Below are 22875 nucleotides of genomic sequence, written 5' to 3' on the forward strand. Positions count from 1 at the left end.
CCACCTCATTATGGGGGTGTGGTCATGATGATCAAATTTGGTATTTCTTTGTATGAAAAACATGTATTTCAATCTTTATAACAAATAAATCTAGATCTTTTGGTATTCGTTAAAGAATAAACAGAGAAATTTGGTTTCATCATCATCCGTTCAGCATATTTGGGGAATTACTCCTCGGGTAAGATGCCTGATTGCCATTTTCTAGGTACCTGTCCCTTTTGAAAAGATGAAAGGGAAGGTTTTGTGTTCCAAATAGGTTGCTTTTGTGTTCCAATAGAGTTTTTAAACCTGTTAGTACCATTTAGAAACAAAAAAGTTGATTGCAAGGAGTAATAATGTGTTTTTTCTTATTCCCATTTGCAGGGGGATAGGTGATACATATGAGTTGAATTCTCCTATAAGTTGTTACTAAATGTGAATATTTCAATGTTTTTTACATCAGATAGGGATAAAGGTTTCTTGTTATAACTGATTTTTAAAGAAAAAATGTCTTTTGGATTGAAAGAAGTCATGATGTATCTTAAAAACCTTACAGAAACAGGTTAAGGTGATTCAGCCGGGAAAGGGGGTAATACTTAAACAGCCATAACTTTTTTATTTTTCAATGAAATCAGACCAAATTTGAAAGGTTTTACTCAGAATTGCATGAACTTTCTGATTTTAAAGTGTTTTAATTAGAGAGAAACAAACTCTAAAAGTTAAAGGTGGCAGGGGATAGTTTCGAAGGAAAGACCCGGTCAAAATTTTGAAATAAAGGGAGAACCTGGGGTTTGGCTGGTTATTTGAGGGGTATAAATTGGTAGAATATTTATTGCATTCATTTTGTGGATAGAGGAGCTCATGTCAAGTTCATTGATATATGACACTTTATTATTGGTAGCACTTTTCATCCGATATGGAATGAAAATGCGAAACTGTGGCCAAAATTTTCACTTTCGGTTTTGTGCTTGAAAAGTAGGGTGGGTTCAGAACACGAAATGTCACTCGAAAAGAAGGTGATTGACCCCCCATCAATTGGTGATTATTTGCATGGGTATACATTAAGCTACCAATCCTATGGTAGTTTATGGCAGTTGCTCGGGACTGGAGCGTGGTTCTGGACCCGTGAAAATGTGAAAAAAGGGCCATTTTTCAGAAAATTTTGAGACTGTCCCTGGCTATTCTTTATAGTGCTATATGTAAGTTGTACATGTTTTATTCTGAAATGTTTAAAAATTCTCAAGAGTCGGGACCATGTGTCCCCTGCATGCAAACCAATTTTAGCAAATTTAAAAATCCACTGAAAAATTAAATCACATATTTGAGCACTATCTGCCTCACATTTCCTCGACCAAAAAAACTATCCCCTGCCACCTTTACTTTCAATAACAAACATACATAACTCGTACGTAAAATGTCTTAAACAGTAATAGACAAGTCGTTCATGAAACTGTTCCACTACAATACGATTGAATTGATAATCCGGGGCTTTCATAGTCATGGTCGTTGGTCTTTTACTAGATCTTTGTGGGGTTGAATCCACGCGTATAGATGAGGTTGGTTGACGGCTTTCTCAGGGAGTTCCTTGCCGAGCTTTCTAGATCACGGCTGGAGTTGTTGTCGGGAACTTCCAAGAGGTCCGGATGTGAAGAAGGTTTCTGGGGAACTTGATTTGGTTCGGAATCATCTGTTTTCGGTTCCATTGTAGGCTCAAGTTCCTCAATGTTAGGGGTTTCCTCTTCACACACAACATCAGCAAAGGAGTCAGCCACATCATTATATACAGTAATGTTTGATAAGTCCCCTGGCAAAATACACTTTGGCCCTTTCTTCATTTTCATGGGTGACAGGAGCACTGGGTGGTTTTCGTTGACGTTCACTGGCGGATCCTCGCCGATTTCTTTGTTTTCTTTGGTGGCTTGGCCTTGTAGCGAGATAGCAACCAATGACTATCTCATTGGGACATCAATTTCAGCAATTGACGAACAAAGAATTTAAGTTTCATAAATTTACTGAGTCTGCATATATCAAATCAAAATGAACAACAATAAGGTAACAAAATAAATACAGGCCTTTTAACCACCCTTTGATAACTTGATCAAAATATGACCCCTTAACTATAAATAACCAGATCTCAAAATAATCAAGATATTTGGCTATATCGTAAAACAGATATAAATGACAATTTAAAATGATTAGATTAAAATCGAATCCTGAAATAATCAGGATATGTGATCCTAAATAAACTTTCCAAACTGTTAAAAATTACAATTTCACTAATCAAAAATTTATCCAATTAATAAAATTACGTAGACTCAATTAATTATCCTTTAGCAAAAATAAATATTTACCAAAATTTAGAGAAAAGGCCAAAAGAGACGTTAACCCAAAAATGAAAAAGAGCAGACTGGCGAATTACGGAAAAATCGCCTCTTATATAAACCCGTAAGAAATCTCATACAAAATCGTATAGACCTTTACGGAGTATTACGGAAAAATTGGGGAAAAGTATACGGAAAATAGTTCCAATAAAATAATTCACTTTATAATAAACAGTTCATCATAAAATAATATAATTTTTATTCACACAACAATAATCAATTAATTGATTACCTTATAATGAGCCATTTTCACTGCCGGTAAAATATAGGCGGGCGTATATATCTTCACGGTGGATCAAGAAAAAAACAATCCGGAAGTAAAGGGACGTATCCCACAATTCCATATTCATAAACAAAAATGTAGACAGGCCGGGATGACAATATAGAAACAAGAAAGTACATTTTATAACGGGCGAAATATGCCATAACAAGTATGTACCGCAATAATATTACAATACAGGTACGATATCGTAATTCTTTTATTAACAATTAAAAGAGTACACATGTACGTTCGTATGTGAAAGTTAAAGTTGCACAAGTTCACAACACGTGTTTAAGTAACATGTACCTGAGGAAAAGGAAATACACGGTACCTAGAACATACTTAGGAATACTAGATACTCTAACCAATAATGATGCTTTACAAGCATACATAAGTTATTACACATGGATAAAATATATTAAAGCTCTCATAACAAGGGGGTCATTTCAAAAGTAGATAAAAATTTGAAACATTACATTTAAAAGATTCATGTCCCAATGAATATCTACATCAGTTTAAATGATTATTTCCAATAATAAACCTGATTAAATATCAACAATAAATACATATAATATATATCATGACAACAATTGACAATGCAAATTCACTGCCTAATACAGTGGCGGATCCAGGAATTTGAAAACGGGGGGGCGCAGTTAAAGGCAGGGGGTCTGAAATCTAGATATTTTGAAAGGCAAAATCATGCTGTCTGGAGGGCCAATTTTTACTTATTTTCCCGTCATTTTAGTCACTAGAAATGTTACCAGATTATGAGACATTTAATTTTGAAGTAACAAAAGCTGCAGAAAGTTTCAATTGAGCTCTTACAAATAAGAAGTATTTATTTCATTGTATCTGGGATAAGGCTTTTAACTAAATTTTGTTCATTTTGTAGGCTTTTGCAATTTTACTCAATAATATTGTAATTTGTCATAATTGTCCAGGAGAAAATTTGCACCAATGAGTTTGTCGGTCGTAAATAAGTAAAATAAATAAAAACAAGAAATACTTCAAAATATCGTACACAATTATAGCTGTTTTATTTAAATGGATTGTTAGACACCATTCTTCTTGGGTTTTTGTTAATGAAGATGTCCACAATTTTCTTGTAGTCTAGGGGAATATCTCTGTGAATTTGGAGAAGAGTAAGGGCGTTTAACCGGTCCTGTCCCATAGTACTTCTCTGGGACGATTTAATACGTTTTATTGCTGAGTTTCCTCGTTCAACAGTAGCACTCGACACAGGAATAAGTAATAGAAGAGTAATTATTCTGTGAATATTATGTACTACATAAACCGAGTCTTACACAAGAAGTCCCCTCTTACACAAGTTGAGCCGTTCCTATTTTTTTTAATTACTAAACTATATCGAATGAAATAACACTTCTACATGAATATGCCTACAAATTATAAATCTTTGTATTTTTCATTTTACAAATTGAATTTAATATTAAAGTAAAGCATGACTTTATATGATCAGAAAAAAATCATCCACAAAAAAAAAAAAATCAAACGGGGGGGGGGGGGCGCGCCCGGCGCGCCGGCGCTGGATCCGCCACTGTAATAGTACTAAAAACACTTGTTCTTTCTGGGGCTTCGTCTTGGCTGCCACTGATGATACCCTCTTAAGTAATCCTCACATTCTCTCCTCTGTCTCTTCCTGTATTCCTCTGCTTTTCTCTCCTCTCGCGCAGGCATAATCTCTCTCCCTTCCTTCTTCCTTCTTCTCTGCTCTTTACTTCCTTTCTGCTCTCTACTTCTTCTTTCCTGAGATCTGACGAAGTTGTGCTCTTGCTGAATTTTCTCTAATGTTGCACCTTGGCCTTGTATGTTTGAATTCATCTCTCGCAGGCATGTATAGATCATGGCAAGATGCTGGTTCGTCTTCCTTAGTTCTGTTAAGATTTCATCCCTGCTTTCTTCCTGGCTGTCCTCTTGTCCTCTCTCGCCTTCACATTCACTACTACTCTCTTCATCGCTGCAGCTACTGGTATTGCTGCTCTCGCTACTGCTACTTTCTTCTTGTTGACTGATCCTCCTTAGTTGGTGCTCTTTTAGTTCCTTTGCCCTCTGATTCCTTTTCTACTTCTGGTGTTACTTTTTCTGTTCTTGATGTTACTGCTCTCTCTATGTCAACTGGCTGATCTTTCTGTCGGTCCACCTGAGGAGCCTGTGGCTCTACCTTGCTTGAGACGGAGGTCCCAGCATCACCCTCAAGATAAGGGTCAAGAAAACTGAAATCTTCGTCTAGCAAATCATCAAAAGTGAAGCTCTTTGGAGCCAAAGCGGCTTCTGGTAACTCTGCTGCAAGGGCTGGTGCTGGTGCGGCTATCTTAGGGGTTGGGTCTGGAACAGACAAAAGGCCTTGCTCCAGTCGAGCCTGTCCGGCTTGCATTAACCTTCAGCCAGTGTTATCTGGACTCCTCCCTACTGAGACGAATGAAGTTAACCCCCTCAGTTAGATGTACTGGGTTTGATTAGCCCTCAAGAAATTTTCATTTTCCTGTTCTTCTCGAGGGTCTTTGCCGCCTCCACATGCTTTGAGTATCCCTTCACATGTGACGTCAGTTTATCGTTTTCAGCAGTTAGAAAGTGACATAATGAACAGTAATATGGTACTTGGTCCAGGGGAATGTGATACTTATACAAATGAGCGATGACTTGCCGTCGCTCTACAATATATTTTATCATCGGCTCCTCACAGTCGAGGCACTGGTATGCCCTCCCCCTCTTTAAGGTTTGGACTTCTGCTTCAGTCATTCTCTGAAAGAAACATGAAGGATATCATAAACAAATTTGTTTATATATTTGTTTGTTGTTTTTTTAGTATATTAAATTCCATCCCCATCCCCTATTATCCTATTTGCCTGGATTAATAAATGGTTTATAAACAAGGTCATCTGATAAGGGATTCATGAGCTCTTCTTGGAGACTTTTTTAAACATTCGCGAATAGTTATAAAAATCCGGAAGAACGACAACAGATATAATTTGTTTAATAAGGCTTCAATTTATCATGATGCACAACTTTATAGGTGCCATTCGCTGAGTTCCGTATTTTGAAGGTAACATCTGACAATTTTTGTACAATGGTACATGGACTCCAGTACAAATCTCCCAATTTCCCATCTTTGTGGCCCTCATTTAGGAACCAAACTTTATCACCCTGTTTGATATATAGAGAAGTTATATATTAATATATAGAAGTCTTTAAATTGTAGAAGTCTCTCTGTCTCCAATGAAAATTCTGTTAATTTTTCCGTGCTATACAGTGAGATGCTTGCAGCTTGTCTCTGAGATTTTCCACGTGTGTCCCATACTCTGTAACTGTTTGATCACTATATACCATGTTAAGGACCCAAATATGATTTCTGAAGGAAGCCGAACCTCTCTCCCCAGCTTAGGGAGATTAGGAGTTAGACCAGTAGACTCGTGCACACTAGATCTGTATGCAGGTCCTAAACAATTAAGGTAAAGGTCCCGGCCATTCTGTTTTGTCATCCTTAATATAACTTTTGATCATTTTAATAAGGGTCCTATTAAATCGCTCAGTCTTTCCATAACACTGAGGGTGCCTTGGTGTCGTCCTTGTCTTTCTAATTTCAAGTAACTCACACAACTCCTGAAAAATTTGACTTTCATAATTACGACCTTGATCAGACAAAATAGTAAGTGGACAACCAAAATGACCAATAATTCCATTTAAAAGAATTCTTGCTTTTGTTTTCACTACATCGCCAGGTCAAAGGTTATTATTCGCAAAAAGATTTAATTTTGCAAAACAGGCAGGGAGTGCACACGTACTTCCACAATGATATTGAAATGCAACCAAAACCCTTAGAATATATATCAAGCTTTTTTACTTTAGATGTAGGGTTTCAATTGTTTAAAAACTGTACCTGGCAGAAATCAAGAAATTACAAAAATTAATAAATATTTCTATAAATTCATTAAGAATTTAAACAAAGTAAAACTCGCGTTCCTTATACTGGTTCCATCAATGGTGCTGTTATTTTCAGGATGTTGCCTCTAAGAAGGTACACAAATGAGGAAGTCTAGGTACATACCTTATATATATTCCCTAGGTACTATACATAGGAAGGTGCAGACCTCAGATACTTTCTAGGGAACTATAGATATTATAGAATGTACTAATCGAATTCAATGAAGCTGGGTACCTTCTATATAAAAAAACAATCTACAAGGTGAAGTTAACTCAACAATAAACAATCCTCTCTCGGAACGGTGCTAACAAATATTTTGGGGAAGATGTAGTAAAATACAGAGGGAGGTGATTCTGATTTAACAAACTATTTTTTTTACTAAACCCTATCTTTGTTTATGTTGATATTATCCAAAAGGTGTTAAATATGCACCTTCTGACTGGGAATGTCTGGCTGAAAAAGTACGTAGCTGCTCCCGACCCATCTTACTGTGACCGAAGTGTCGCATTTAGATCGGGCTCGGCCTTTTATAATGTCATGTCAGGTAACTTCCCATGAAAAAAAAATCATGAACGGAAATGAAGTCTGCAAGTTGAACGCATGTATCCCGTAGAAGAAAGACGAGACGTCATTATGCAGTGACATGAACAGAAACTATTCAAGTAGCATAAGAAGATAAAGATGAGAAAAAGTATTTCACTGCATGGTGATGTAAAGTCTCGCACAAATGTAGAACACCCTAACAATGTGTAAATTGTCATCATTAATAATCAATGTTAATATTATATCAACAAATAAAATTATACAATGAAACAAATAGATTAATACAGAATGAAAATGATTTGATGTACATTATAATGGAGTTTTTCTTTCATCACTCTTATGAGTCATATCACTTTGTGGGGTTGTAACAATATTGTTCTTGTCAATACTTCCTCTAATTGTGCAACAACAGTAAATTGAAAACAGAGGATTGAATGACTCTTTGTCTTTTGGGGTTACTTCTTTAACACAAATGCATATACGGCAGTTGTCCATATGCATGTCAATGTGTTCAAAACATCATTTTCATGGCCCTCTTTCTTTATTTTAAAACGAACCGTCCAGAAGTTATCCGAAGATAACAGGATTTTTATAAGCTACTCGTTGATTTGTCAAACGATATTAATTGAGGCCAATCGCGTTTTGCAAAATTTGCCGACTTTTAGATAGCTCGACAGGCCTAGGGTTGTTGATTAGCGTTACGCATCAGAAACCGTAAGCTAGCCAGGACGTCATGTACCCGGCAGTTGAAAGTTGAAGTGAAACAAATGAGACTTACAAACCCTACTGCTGCCTTGAAAATCAAAGATTGATGGCGTATCAAAACATCAAAGAATGCCTAAACAATATTCTTCACCAAATGGTAGAATATGATACATATCCTCCAATAATGAATTACAAGTATACGAGTGTTTTATGCATCCATAAGCAAAACTAGTTTGAATCCAACTACATGACGTCGAGATCAGTACATTTTATAAATATAATTGTACAAGGATTTGATGCTAAAACTAATTCACTGAATAACATTTCAATGCTTTGGCAATATCTTTATAAAAAAAAGAAGATAATCTTAAAATTAAGTAATATGAAAGTGTTTTGGCTTTAAACTGAGACATTTTAATATTCTTGTGCTAGATCTCTCGATTTCTAAATTCCAATTTCTAAATAGAAATCGCATTTTTCTACCTTTAAAAACGAAAAAGAAGTTACCGAGTATTTAAATGACGATTTATGACTAAATCTAGATAATATATTACATAGATAAACTCATTCTCAGTAAACAACCCTTTAAAATCGCACACACTTACACTTGTACTCCTGTGCATGTTTAAAACTTAAACACTCCGGTTTTCAAGCTGTTATAATTAAATAACCAACATTGTTAACCTTTCATATTACATGAAAAGCGTGCACTGAACAACGTACAATAGATTAAAGTTCAGCAACGTGTCACAGTCGTCTTAAATTTATTGAACTTCAAATAAAAAGGGTATTTCACATGCAGTTACAATCTATTTATAAATTATCAGAAACACGGAATGCTTATTTGTTACAAAGAACAATTAAATAACAGCGTTAAAATCCCCCAGTCATGTTTATTTCTTAATTAAATCTTATGATTATGTAATTTTAATAACATTGATCAATAAATAATCAATAAGGTCATTGGAAACTATTAGTAGTTTTATTAATTTCTGTGATAAGAATGGGGTACAATAACATTGTTGAATAATATTAGACGTACAGTGTAACTTTCAAATGTAATCAAATTACATTTTTGATTACATTAATTTCTTTCATGACAAAAATTGTTAGTACTAAATGGCCATATATAATCAAAAATTTAAAAAGCACTTATCAAGAAGTTATCTATACACATTTTACACGTGTGACGTTAAACTTATTTTTTGTGAAATCCCCCCATCCACCCAATCTACAATATTTTTTTTAAAAAATCACAAATCACGACTTTTTTTTGCTTAAAACTGACATGAATTTATAAATACGCAGTCCCTCTTATTTCCGACTACCGCCATATTACATGTAGTTGCCGATTTCTGTTGTTCTGCTCATCGCTACACACCCCCTATAAAAGACCGATAGCATTTTCCATGCTTCATCGCATTCAGGTATCTCATACACCCGAACCCGTTACATTGGACTTGTAGAAACGCGTTTTGAACAAAAATAATATGACAACCACTGCAATGGCAAGGAATACCCTATCAACGACGAAACAACACAGACTGAAATCCAGGCATACATATTACAAATATCTTCGATTATTGTAGACCGTTTTCATGTGTGTAACACAGCACATGCGCAGACCACACACTGTGACAGATCGTTCAATGTCAATGATCGCATTGGTTTTAGAAATTGGGCGGTTTTTTTAAGAAACCGATGAAAACGTTGTTACTTTCTTGGATTTATAAATTACTATCATTAATTTTATCTACTGTGTTGGATGTAGTGCCGCCGGGTTTTTCAAAAAGATGCAGACGTTATGTATTCTGTATAAAAGACACACGTGTTCGATATGCATGCGTTTGCGAAGTAAGGCAACACAATCTGTTTGAAAAAATACGGATACCTTGGAAATTCTAAAAAAAAAAAATTATTTTGTATTCTGTTGATTGTAGTTTCCTTTATTCTTTATTAGAAACATTTTACTACAATGTGTAGTTCATGCATTTAGAAATCCGTCCAACATGAATGCCTCGATCGGAAAGCAACCAACTTAACTTTCTCAACCGGTATATATACCCCAGTGGCAGTAGAGGAACAATCAAAACTAATATGGCGACCAAATACTTTTATGAATTCATGTCAGCTTTAAATGATTATAATCTATCAAAATAAGAATTTCCTATGTTTATACCTACAATGTACACTGGATATCGGACAGGAGATTATGCAGGCTGGATTAAGATTTAATCCAATGTGCACGTTTGTATCTTTGAATAGGGATTTGTTTTCTATAAATTTTACCTGAGACAAGCAGCATTTCATTTAGAGTATTATTTTCTATAGCAATCAGGATGAAGATACTAGCTTTTTCATTTCTTTTAATATGTGAGTATAGTGTTTGTTTGAATATGCTTAGAGGAAGATGGGGATTAGTTTTACGTTTTCAAATACATGAAAGTTTACGCAATCAAAACAATTCTAAGAAAAAAAGAAAGAGTTTTATTTCCGTTGTTAACATAATAACATTTAAGTACATCAGAAAGTATAATTATCTATTAGATATATTTTAATCTTTTTAGTGCTTGTCGTTTTGTCTAAAATTCTTTGAAATGAAAATTACCTTTCTTTTTCTCTCTCAAAAATTGTCCAAAAAGACAAATGAAAAAAAATTATTTTCTCTCCTTCATATTTTGGATAAATAGATTTTTTGTATGTTTCTCAAGTGACCAACGTGGCTCTTGTTGAACTGTTTTGTATAATTTCCCTTTAGTGTCATTGAAATAAAAATTTTGTTTAAACTACGTGTGACAAAGTCTCTAACGTTTTGATACACTGATTTCGAGAATGTTTTACATCAAACTCAGTTTAAAATTTGTTCAAGAGGGTCGGATGGTCGTGGCTGTTTTCAGAGTGTATTGTTCTTCTTTAGAAGAAGTCTATGTATAAAATAATATTTTTAGGAATTTATCGAAATTTAAAAGAGCTAACAACATTTTTAAAGAATGATTATAGTTACATTAAACAAGATCATGCAGTCTTGCTAAATTTTGTTTACCACGTTTCCTTCGACAGTTTTTCGTCCAGGCGATGCAGCATATTCGTACGGTCTGGAGAACGACCTTAGAACTCTCCTCTTTACCACCAACAGTTACAACAGATTCACCCGACCACTTATCAACGTTCAAATAAGCGCTCAACTGAACATCATGAGTCTAAATTCTCTGGTACAGTAGAGTTTATAAGACATCTTCCATTTCCAGTACATTTTCAAGTTTTGTCATGGAAACAGCATAATGAAAATGTAAAGTGTATTCTTGAATTTGTTTTTGGCAGAGTATGAAAGATCAAATGATGACATTGGCAGGATATTTTACGTTGGTAAGTTTATCTATCATTACATTATGCCCTTGAAATGATCGGTAGCAAACAAAATCATGTCTTATCCCAACACTTTACCGACTTAGGTACAGGCTAGTGTTAAACCCATTCTCACAAAGTTTGTTTCAGCCTTAATCGTCCCGAAATATACTTTTTCTGCGTTTGTAGATTTTGTAATTCAAGTAGCATTATATGTTGGATGAAGAAACAAGTTTTTTCTCTCCAGGAATGGTCTGATGCTCGCCTGGACTGGAGTACAAACCCGACATACAACTCTGACGTCCCAGTAATTTACACTTCACAGGATTATGTGTGGATTCCATCGCTTGTCGTTTCAAATTCGTAAGCATAACGTACTAGTACTGCATCGTTAAACGTTTAACCGTGGCGTTACTGTTGACGCTTGATTATTCGGCTTTACGATACACTTAGTATTGAAGCAGCCACGAGTAGGAGAGAGCTATGTGGACCCCGGGCCTTGGCCTGATACCTTGAATATATTGATGCTATGTCGAGAACTAAATACCATAAAAATAGAAAGCGAAATACATCTATTTGTAAACAATTTTTTTTGGTCATTTTGGACCGGTGTTCTTGTGTATATATCGAGTACGCATTTTCATGGTCGTTGCCCAAAAAAATCTTAAGTCGATTCATTTGGTATGACATCATTTATTAATTCGTTGAGTTCCTAATATATTGGTACGATTAAAAATAAATTTAACGATATGGTTTTTTTTTTAATTTTACATTAAAGACGTGTCTAAAACAATATCATCTTTTTCCCCTTAGCAATAAGGCTTAGAAGATGATTTTGATTTGTGTAACATGGTGATTTTTTATGACAAAATACAGTTGTTACAAATCAGAAGTTTGGAAGTATATATTATACTAGTATACCTAAATAATTGAAAAATGTTTCAAATTCCAAACGCATGCACTCTTTTTTTATATTTATCAAATTGTAGATTTAGGAAATGAACGGGGTTGTGTTAATTGATCAGTTTCAAATCAATTCATTGCTTGTATATCTAATTAATCTGATGAACCTGTTTACAATGTACAACAATACACATTTTAATCTATTAAAAAATAATCATAAGGTCAAATTGATCAATGGACAATAGATGACATCTTTTTTGCGCCTTTATTTATAAGCGTTTCATGTCAAAAGTCAAAACTGCCGAAGCGGCCACCCCTATTAAGCAGTCACCTTTCGTATGCGGTCATTTAATTTCCTCCCGATGAAAAATCCTATATAAATTGCCCTCTAAAGAGCGGTCACCTGTCTAACGCGGTCAGCGGGTTATGTAAATTTTTCCTGCAGTGAACGCTACCTTCATAACCCGCATGAATCATCAAAGAAAGCATTTTATTATATATATTAACATCTTTCTTTTTACTAAATAATAAATTGATTATGAATAGTTAGTAAAATTCACTTAATTACTGTTAACGTAGACAAGTACGTTAGCTAAAAGAAACAGCCAAATCGTCTATTGTGAGACTTTGAGTCTGACATCATCATGTTTATTTCGTGCAGTCCGTGATATCTCGTAAGTCGCTGTAGGTTCAGACCAATCGATAAACAGGGCGTGTCAATTTCAGTCTGCGCTGTCCCTTTCATATCAGTTTCAGACGCTGTAGATTTCGACCAATTAATAAATGGGGCGTGTAGATTTCAGTCTGGCTGTTTCTATAGAGCTATAAATTAACTATAACTTTCCGTAAGAAATATAGGAAATTATACTTGGTAGATGTAAATATAATACATAATTGGCAGATCAGATGCGAATAGGAATCAAGTGAATTGTTTAAACATGTATTAACAATGTTTGTTTTGTAACCATGAACGAAGTAGGTGTCAAAAATGTCCGTGGCGAGGCAAGATAAAATTGCTTGATTTAATCATATGAATTTGAGTTCAGATACGGTCGGTTAAAAACTTAATTGTTGAGTTGTATTAAAAGTGTTTGTTTTGTATACATACGGTACTCATGAAAAAAGTTAGGGTTATAATTGGAAAAAATGTCAGCGACAAGGTTTTACCACGTAATGATTCTTTTCAATAATTTAAAAAATATATAAAAATTGCATGCACAATGCATTGTTAATGTTATGTATTTGTACTTAGTTGTATAGATAATTAATATTATAAAAAATTTTAATCAATTACTTTATCTATCAGTTTGATACATTATTGTTTTACTGTGATAATTGTTTTAATAAGGTATTTGATGTTGACAAATTCACTGGTCTCTATTCAAAGGTCACCTCTGTTAGAGGTCACTTTAAGTGCCTCCCGCAGGTGACTGCTTAATACAAGTTTGACTGTATATATTATCCAGTGTGGCCACATTAATAATCAAAGTACTGACGGGAGTTGATTTTATCGATTATCATTTATTTTAAAATCAACTTATCTTGCATGGCAATTAGTTTCTAGTCTGTATTTGAATTACGCGCTTTTTTATTATATGAATTTTTAGACTTTTCCATCAAGAATTTCGAGAAACCCCATATGAATCATGTTGTGTACTATTTAAAGATAGATTTCAAACTATGTATTAGTAATCGAAACAATTCTAAAAATCGTATGGATCCAAGCACTATTGATATCGAACTCGTTCAACCAGGCTCTCGGCTCCGTGAATCTCCGACAAGCAAGAGAGCCTCTCTGCTTGTCGGAGATTTACGGAGATAGTCGAGCATCTGATTGAACGAGACTTTATTATAGGGAAAAGAGTACCAATTCATTTCCCATAGGGCTCAATGTTAACCTAAACCCACCTGGCTAGTTTGCTATTATACTTACCGACATATCCTTGGTCACATTTGAAAGTTCATTCCAAGCACTAACACAAAATCAATAGAAATACATAGGGTCCCATGGCGTTTTTAGGTCAAAATTGAGCTTGTTTACAACTTACAGCGATCCGCAGCAAATAAATCCAAGTCCCAAAATTGACACCCACCCCCTATTTCAACCCCTCTTATTTCTTCACTTTTTGCAGTACTTCTTCAATCCATCATTCATTTTAAACAGTGATAAATTTACTTTGAAATAATCATTATTTCAGCAATTAATTCAGCCAATCACCTTAGCCATACCTTTTTTCTGCGCGGCTCAATCTTGTATTAACACTTCTCTAATGTCAACATCCGGTGCAGTGGTACTCTCATTCCTATACTCATAATTTTACTCACCTCAGAATTAGGCAAATTTGTGTTTTTCATGAACCTTATACATACCTCTAATTGTGTATGAAACTTGAGTCCTGGATCTTGATTTATATTTATGCTGTGCTCGTCTGAGTATCAGGCTCTCTCCCTCTGCAAATGCTGTAATGAAAGTGGGCTCACAGTGAGACTCAAGATGAATTGACTGCTTTTGAATGACTTTAACAAATAAAATACATGGAAAAACGGAATGAATGTGTTTGTTTAAATGTATTTAAGGGTATCATGAACAAATTTGATAATTTTTTTAAATAAGGGTGGATTCTACCCAGAATTTGAGAAAACCTCTTAAATAAGATGAAAACCTGGTGAATTATGCAAATTAAACAGGCTAAATATTGACTTATAAGTGAAAAATATTCACATCATGAAAATTTAATCATTATTGACTCTGATAAGCCAATTAATCCTAATCTGGCCTTTCCTGTTGATTTAGCAGGTGCAAACAATATCACCACCCCCCAGTCTAATGCAGCTTAGAGAACTTGCAGGTGCCCCCTGTCATTTTGTATTACAGTTATTTTGAAAAAGGAGAGGTACATATTTTTGACATTATATTACAGCTTAGTCATTGTAGTAATAAACAGAACTGATAAATTGTAAAAATTTTGGAATTTACACCTAGAAAAAGAGAATTTTTTGACAATGTTAAAAAATCTAGAAGGGTAATTGTTCTGGTTTGATACCACAAATATGCCTCACAGTAAAGAGACAGAGACTAGTATACTAATAATTTTACCTGCATCATGAAGAAAACTATCTGTCATGATGGATCAGATGGATACGGACTCTCTGTCAGCGTTATAAAGTGACAAAATGACTCCGACGCCCTGGTGCCACCATCTCCGAAGACAGAGGAGGCAAAAAAATGAAAATCCTCCTAAGTGCACGAATGAGAGAAAATCAGTGTTACAAGTTATTCATTGCACAAACCAATGTTTATACATCAATTTTTATCATACATGTCTTACAAATATACATATATATTATTATTACACACATAAATACAAAATTAAATGATTATTCAGGGGTGGGGTACAGAAAAAGCACAATTACATGTAATAACATGTATTACCACATGTGATTTATGCAGTCAGAATAACATTCAAGGAAAAAAATTAAAAATAAGATGCAGCTAGTCTAAATAAAAGAAATTGCATTATGTTGAAATTCTGCAACACTGACCAGTAAGCCAAAGGGAAGTAACTCTAAACACTGTTGTCTTGTTCTCTACACTGTTGACATTTTCAAGCATTTGAACAATTAAAACTTCACAAAAAGTCCCCACCAAACTCATAAAATATTATCATGCAAATAAAATATATTCCATATTCAGTTGACATGAGTCCCAGGTGTCACCCCAAGACTAGAAAGTGGTCCCCATTCTGTTTCATGTGTAATGATCATGTAAATTAAACATTCCCTTTCCAAACCCGGGGGGAGGGGGGGGGCACTCATTCTACATTTCAGACTAGACATATTCCCAAACTCTAAACTGTATTCCTTCTAGCCCAAAAACTCTAAATCATTGAACTGGGGATAAAAAAAATGAAACATGGCAACCTACCAGATGCTGACACTGTTGACAGTGGATGTAGTCTCAGGTTGTGTGACGCAAACCTTCTTTTACATCAACCTCATTGCACGAGACCAATTCAGGCTTAAAAGAAGACTGCGGAACTCCTCTGCAAGGATGGCTGAAAAGTATGGGAGGCAGTATTTGATCCGAATCACTCTTTCGATCAAGCTGCGCAATCCATGTACAATAAATGGTCTGCTGAAAAATAACTCAGACGAATTAAATTTGCATTGGCTAGCATCATTTAATCTGTTTAAAAAGACTATAGACACTTCTGAGAAGTCAATGGTAATATGGAGCACACAAAAATAACAGAATATCAGAAAAAAGTCTGAGTTAAACCTAAGTTTGGTCCAGATTCTATACTGAACAGCTGGTCAGTCAAGGTTTATCTCAAAAATCTTGTACAATCAAAATAATATACAAGCAAAGAACTGAAATAGTGGAGTGCAACACAGGTGATCAACTATTATTTTATCCAATTTACAAATAAAACCCCTACATTTTTTTGCTTTTATTCTTGCCTGGTCACCCTTATATTACCCTTTACACTCATTCAGTACCCCTCCCCCCCCCCCCGCCCTTATTTTGAAAATGACAGCCACTCCCACCCTCAAATTTACATTTGCAGTATTAATTTTACTTCTAGTGTTTTAAAATGTTATATCTGCTCTTTTCATTATGAAATAATTAACCTTTTTCAATTTTTAAGCTACAAAACATTTAAAAAATAGGGTCTCTATAGGGAAAAGAGTACCAATTCATTTCCCATAGGGCTCAATATTAACCTAAACCCACCTGGCTAGTTTGCTATTATACTTACCGACATATCCTTGGTCACATTTGAAAGTTCATTCCAAGCACTAACACAAAATCAATAGAAATACATAGGGTCCCATGGCGTTTTTAGGTCAAAATTGAGCTTGTTTACAACTTACAGCGATCCGCAGCAAATAAATCCAAGTCCCAAAATTGACACCCACCCCCTATTTCAACCCCTCTTATTTCTTCACTTTTTGCAGTACTTCTTCAATCCATCATTCATTTTAAACAGTGATAAATTTACTTTGAAATAATCATTATTTCAGCAATTAATTCAGCCAATCACCTTAGCCATACCTTTTTTCTGCGCGGCTCAATCTTGTATTAACACTTCTCTGATGTCAACATCCGGTGCAGTGGTACTCTCATTCCATTAAACTCTGGCGTAGGAATACATGAGACTACAAAATATCTAAATTGTTCGTATTATATAAAATCTGACTATTTTCAAAGTGTTTATAGATAAGTTTCCTTGAAAAACAAATTTCAGCATACCTTACATCGAATTTTTCTATTATTTTCAAGAACTAAGTCTTGTCAGCGGTGATGATTTGTGCTTAGGTCCAAACAGTGTTTCACTTTCGGTTTGCCAGAGTAACTGCATAGGAGAGTTGATTAAAATCAACTCCCAAAAATTGTGTTATCTTTAAAAAATCATTTGCAAATTTACTTTTTCTTATTCTCATAGAAATCATTATCATTTATCTTCTCACACTCAGTAATTGTTGATGTATTTTGCTATTATAATGTCAACTGAAATGGTTAACATCAAGACGTAGAATCTGTAAGTAACAGAATCCATCGCTTTGACTTGGATAGTGACTTCAAGACCTACCTATATAAATTATGGGTACTTGTCGAGACAAATCGAATGTCATCAACTTCTAAACAGCTCATTATACCCCTTGCAAACGAAGTCTCTATGTGCAAAATGCCCGGTCCATATCTTATGTAGAGACTTTGAAAATTGTTACTTCACACAAAGATTGCTTATGACCTGAAGGTGTGTCATGACCTTGAACTAGTCATTTGGGCAAGTTCAAGGTCATCGTTTAAAAATGCTTAATACTTTTCTATGTCATATCATGTATTAATAAAAATGAATACAATTTGACACGAAGCTTGCTTGTGTCAGGCCACATGAGATTAATTTTAAGATTCTCATCCACGCCAGCCTCTCTGAAAATGGCCTGCCCTGATGTATTTTTTTTAATTGTGTCGAAAAAAAATTGGGCTCGGTGTATCAAAAATTCGAAACATTTAATGGCTGCTTGACATGAGGATTATCGTTTGATTCCCATCATGTTAGTTATCATAAGGATGCAAATGTTTTCATTCATTAACAGTCAATTTGAAATAAAATGGAATTGAAGGAATAGTAATTGGTTTGTTTACTCATATTAGCATTTACAATTTAAAAAAAAAAATAGAGTAGTTGTTATTTATAGAACATGGGCAGTGATATAGATAGCATCCTTTATTTTTCATAATAGAAAAATACTTCAGTTGTGATTTTTCTCTCAGCGGTATCATTTGTGAGTTTGCTCACACTACCTTCAGTTTAAAACTATTTCCATTGACTATCACAATAAGATAAGTAAGAAAGATAACACAACTTAGTTTTGTATTCAGCAATTTTCATTGTGTGTGCCAGTTAAATGATGCATTTAGTTTTTAACCTGTTGATTTTAGCTGGCATTCAAATACATGATTTTCTTTAATCAATTTCATACAGTTTATAACTATTGAATAAAATACTATTTGAAAATATGCTATTGCAAGCTCATTAATAATCTTTGGATTTCAGAGTTGATGATCTTGCAGTTATTAGCGATGACACGGTCGTCATCCGCGTAACCAACGATGGCACCCTCAACTGGACCCCAGGTGGCGTGTATGAGACCTCGTGCTCGACGGACGTCACATACTATCCCTTTGACACCCAGGTCTGTAGCGTAATTCTCGCCACATGGGGATACACAAGTATCGAAATCACTCTGAACGGAACAGGGGTGGATTTATCTTATTATGAACCTGACGGGGAGTGGGAGTTTATATCTAACAGCGTAACGACGACCACACGTACGTCAGGACAGAACAGCATGCCACAGGTTTCTTTCGAAATGAAGTTTAAGCGAAGACCCGCCTATCAAGTTATGAATACGATCCTTCCAATGATGCTTTTGGGCTTACTTAGTTGCTTTGTATTTCATCTTCACCCTGATTCTGGAGAGAAGATTGGGTATTCTCTCACTACACTCCTCGCCTTTGCAGTATACCTTACGATCGTGTCTGCTGAAATGCCAACTACTTCCCTTCACACGGCTTACCTTTGTGAGTTTTAAATAATTTATGTCAAGGAAGAGTTTTATGACATATATAAAATATTTCTTCTCTTTATCAAAATGTTTTCAATGGTTAACAATGCATAAACATTGAGAGGCCTAACTGACATTTTTCCCGAAATAATTCCTTTTACCGTCATTTCTCTTTACAGCTGTATACCTGGTCATTATGCTCACTATGGGAGTGTCAGCAGTTCTGCTTTCTCTGTTTATCATCAATTGTCACCATACCAAAGAAGACAAACCAATTCCAAACTACATCGAAATCCTTTGCTCTGCCTCGAAAAAAATTTCGTGCAGTAATTGCTGCAAGAAAAATGTCGTAAATGATATGGAAAAAAGTGAAAAGTTGGAAACTGATAGAACGGCTGTTGACGCATTTCAACCGGAACTTACATGGTCGGAAGTGGCTACAATTTTAGACCGATTCTTTTTTAAGTTATATTTGATCGTCTTCTTTGGGCTGACCATCATTGTGCTTTTGATACTTGTTATTCACTACTACATTGTCTAATACCGATAATTCATTACACCAAGTGAGCACATCATAGATATACCCGGTATAACTTAATTACAGTAAGGATATTTGGAATTCCGATATTAAGTTTTCTTTGATCACAAATGTTTCTGAAAGACTCTCTTTCATCTTGGTGTAGTAGAATTTAAAATGATGATCATGAATCAGACATGTTTGTCTCAATATTCAAATATCTCAATTATTCAACAGGGGGTCATATAGAGTTTCTGAGTAAGGATATTTATGTTTGTTAAATGTGGCCTTTATATTTTAATCAATGGCTAGTAAAAAATCAACTGCGGCAAGTTGTTTGTCTCTTCATATGGGCTCAATGCTGTATGACATTCACAATGACTATTCGTGGCCTTATGAATTTTAACCATTGCTGGTATTCTTATTGGAGATGTCTCAAAACCTTCTAGAGATAGGTGAAATTATAATGAACATAAATGTACCTCACACAGTAATTTGTTTTAATCATTACCCAAAATCTGTTATTGAAATCAAAGAAGGCTTAAAGTTTAGCTTAAAGGACCATATATGATATGGGCCTAAAATGGCCCCCTAAAATGAACATTATCATTTTACTATAATTCTTTGTTTTCTTAGTACAGATATGTATGTGATGTGTTTACATAATATTCATTTTGGTTCAAGTGCCCACAATTTAGAAATATGACATTTTAAAGATAACCTTTTCCCGCCATTTTTTGCATTTTTAGCATAAAACTGCTTGTTTTCAAGTTTTCCTTCCGAAAACATAGAGTGCATGCTTGAACTAACAAAATGTTTAATCAGAGATGTATCTAGCCAAGACTAATAAATGACAAAAAAAAAATTCTTGTTCAAGCATTCGCTCTACATTTCCCATTCGTAAATAGATAAGAAAAATGTCAATTTTTGGCTGATTTTGATTGAATTATAGAAATCGCGTCACTTTTGACGTTATATACTGCCGGTGAGTGCAAATAAATCAAATAAATAGATGGAAAATATATTTTATATCAACTCTTCTAAAAAATAAGTACACATTTTATTGTACCCGAAACACTTAAAAAATGGCAAATTATGGGGGCCAAATTTTAAGGGGCATGGTCACGATTTTGGTCAATTTTTTTTCTGTTTTTATTATTTGCAATGCTTTAGGAATGCATTTCTAATGATCAAATTCAATTTGGGTGCCAGTCGTTGAGTTTTAAGCAAGATACAGGGCTTACAATTCTTCGTCATGTAAACAAGGCTCGTGCCCTGTTTTTGTTTACAGAAGTTCAATATACCATTAAAAAAATCTTTTTAAAGCTGGTTTGTCTATCTTATTATTCATTTTAAGCATAAGTAAACGGTTCCTAACGATTAACACATTCATTTTAGGTCTAAAACTGGAATTTTCACTTCAACATTCAAAATGTAAACAAACGCTTTGTTTACATAGCGAAGAATTGTAAACTCTGTAACTCGCTTATAACTCATCAAATGACACTCAAATTTTGGTTGTCTATTAAAAATGCCTTACTGAAGCATTCTAAACATTAAAATCAAAAACATAATTTTTGACCAAAATCGTGACCATGCCCCTTTAAACTCTTATCACATATAGTTCTTTGGAAAGATTTACCAGGCATAACTAAGAAAATAATAATAAACAATGTTACATTTCATGCTTTAACTATACGAGCATCAGCCAGATGAACGGGTAATATAATATTGATCTTCAACAAACTCTTCAAAAGTAATGCTATGAATTCTTACAATATCAAGCAACTTTTAAAAAAAATCAAATTAAAAGGTTTTCTTACTCTACTTTCTTAATTTCCTAATTTCCTAATATGCCATTTCTTTTAACTGTACTTCATGAAAACCTAGGTGTTCGAAAGGAAAATACAAGTTATTGTGAGAAGAATAGTATGTTAGTAAAGTTTACAATCTATTCGTATTCAAATTATAAAATAAAATTCTATGAACATTATAAATGTCTTCCTGTTTGTTCACATTTTTCGAGACTTCTTTATATTCATCCCAAATCTGTTGAAACGCCCTTCAGAAACAATATCTACTCCGGATTGTGGGAGCATTGAGCTTTAACGAAAATATCAGAGTAATGAACAAAAATGCAACATCCAAATTATAAACCCACTTATTTCACAATAAGTCGAGCTTTATCATCAACTTATTTTGGGTTTAACAATACAAGCATACTGAATTCGTAAATAAACGATCAAAGCAATGGCCAAATCGTCATTTGCAAACAGCGTAATACATCTTAATTAAAGCCCTTTTTCCAGAACTAGGCAAATAGATTCTACACATCATATGAATAAAATGGCACTAGGTTATCCTTTATTTGAATACATTTACATTTTCCAGTGCCTTTGCCTGTAAATAACACTACGTATCGATTTTGTACTACATAACCCATAACTTCAAATGAAGCCAAATTGAGGCACCAGCGGGGTTTGCTTACTTATAATTAAATATTTAATCGTACGATGGAAAAAAATTATGTAAATATAAGTAATATGGAATCATTCTTTGAATATCATAAGGTGATAATTTCGGTCGGGGCGTGATCAAATCTATCATAAAGCCCTTCGGGCTTTATTGGATTTGATCACGCCCCTACCAATATTATCACCTCAAAATACTCAAGGAAAGATTCTTTATTCCTTATAAACATGTACGATGTCGTTTTATGAACCATTTATATCTTTCAAAAAACCAATTTGAAGGTTTGGAAAAAAAATCTGTTCTTAGAAAAACAAAACAAAAACAAAAAAAACAAACAAACAAAGAAACAAAAAAAAAACAAAAAAACAAACAAACCCAAAGAGGTTTTAACCGCATTGCAATTCAACCTATCAATAATTCTGCTTGTAAGTGTTTATAGAATATCTTCGCATTGTAACACATGGGCCACCGATGTTATAATAATAGTATATTAGGCAAGTTTTGTTTTTTATTAATGGCATATTTCTCAGTAATATAAGAAAATGCAAGGTTCACAGTGCTGCAGAACGAAAAGGGTTTTTATCCCAATTATAGCTTTTGACAGTGTATGGTAAATGACTGATTTAAGTTTTGTGAGTTTTGACCCAACTGCAATGTTTGTAGCCACTTTATTAATTGTGGTGTATGTACTAAACATGCGTGATACTAACGTGGCGACATTGCAGTGGGCAGGTTTTTTCTGCATAGC

At 34.4% G+C, this 22875-nt stretch overlaps 1 protein-coding gene and 1 long non-coding RNA gene across 2 annotated transcripts; one reads left to right on the top strand and one right to left on the bottom strand.

Annotated features, from left to right (window-relative positions):
- Positions 1-9926: 9926 nt before the first annotated feature.
- LOC128164523 (acetylcholine receptor subunit beta-like) lies at positions 9927-21654 on the top strand. Its single transcript, XM_052828428.1, has 6 exons — positions 9927-10186; positions 10874-11025; positions 11135-11179; positions 11406-11521; positions 18628-19154; positions 19318-21654. The coding sequence occupies exons 1-6, from the start codon at positions 10153-10155 to the stop codon at positions 19677-19679; spliced, it is 1236 nt and encodes a 411-aa protein (XP_052684388.1). The 5' UTR covers positions 9927-10152; the 3' UTR covers positions 19680-21654.
- On the bottom strand, positions 14359-16270 carry LOC128164524 (uncharacterized). The gene is made up of 3 exons (XR_008240956.1): positions 15987-16270; positions 15159-15299; positions 14359-14521 (listed from the first exon to the last, which is right to left on the bottom strand). It is a non-coding gene; the product is annotated as an uncharacterized LOC128164524 (long non-coding RNA).
- Positions 21655-22875: the final 1221 nt, after the last annotated feature.

The sequence above is a fragment of the Crassostrea angulata genome, chromosome 10 (genome assembly GCF_025612915.1).
Source record: "Crassostrea angulata isolate pt1a10 chromosome 10, ASM2561291v2, whole genome shotgun sequence".
Classification (NCBI taxonomy): Eukaryota; Metazoa; Mollusca; class Bivalvia; order Ostreida; family Ostreidae; genus Magallana; species Magallana angulata.

Excerpts from the sequence above, each read along its gene's own strand:
- LOC128164523 (XM_052828428.1), top strand. The coding sequence starts at position 10,153 with ATGAAGATACTAGCTTTTTCATTTCTTTTAATAT. Across the intron at positions 11,026-11,134 it reads TCATGAGTCTAAATTCTCTG|AGTATGAAAGATCAAATGAT; the intron begins GTACAGTAGAGT and ends TGTTTTTGGCAG. Across the intron at positions 11,180-11,405 it reads TGGCAGGATATTTTACGTTG|GAATGGTCTGATGCTCGCCT; the intron begins GTAAGTTTATCT and ends TTTTCTCTCCAG.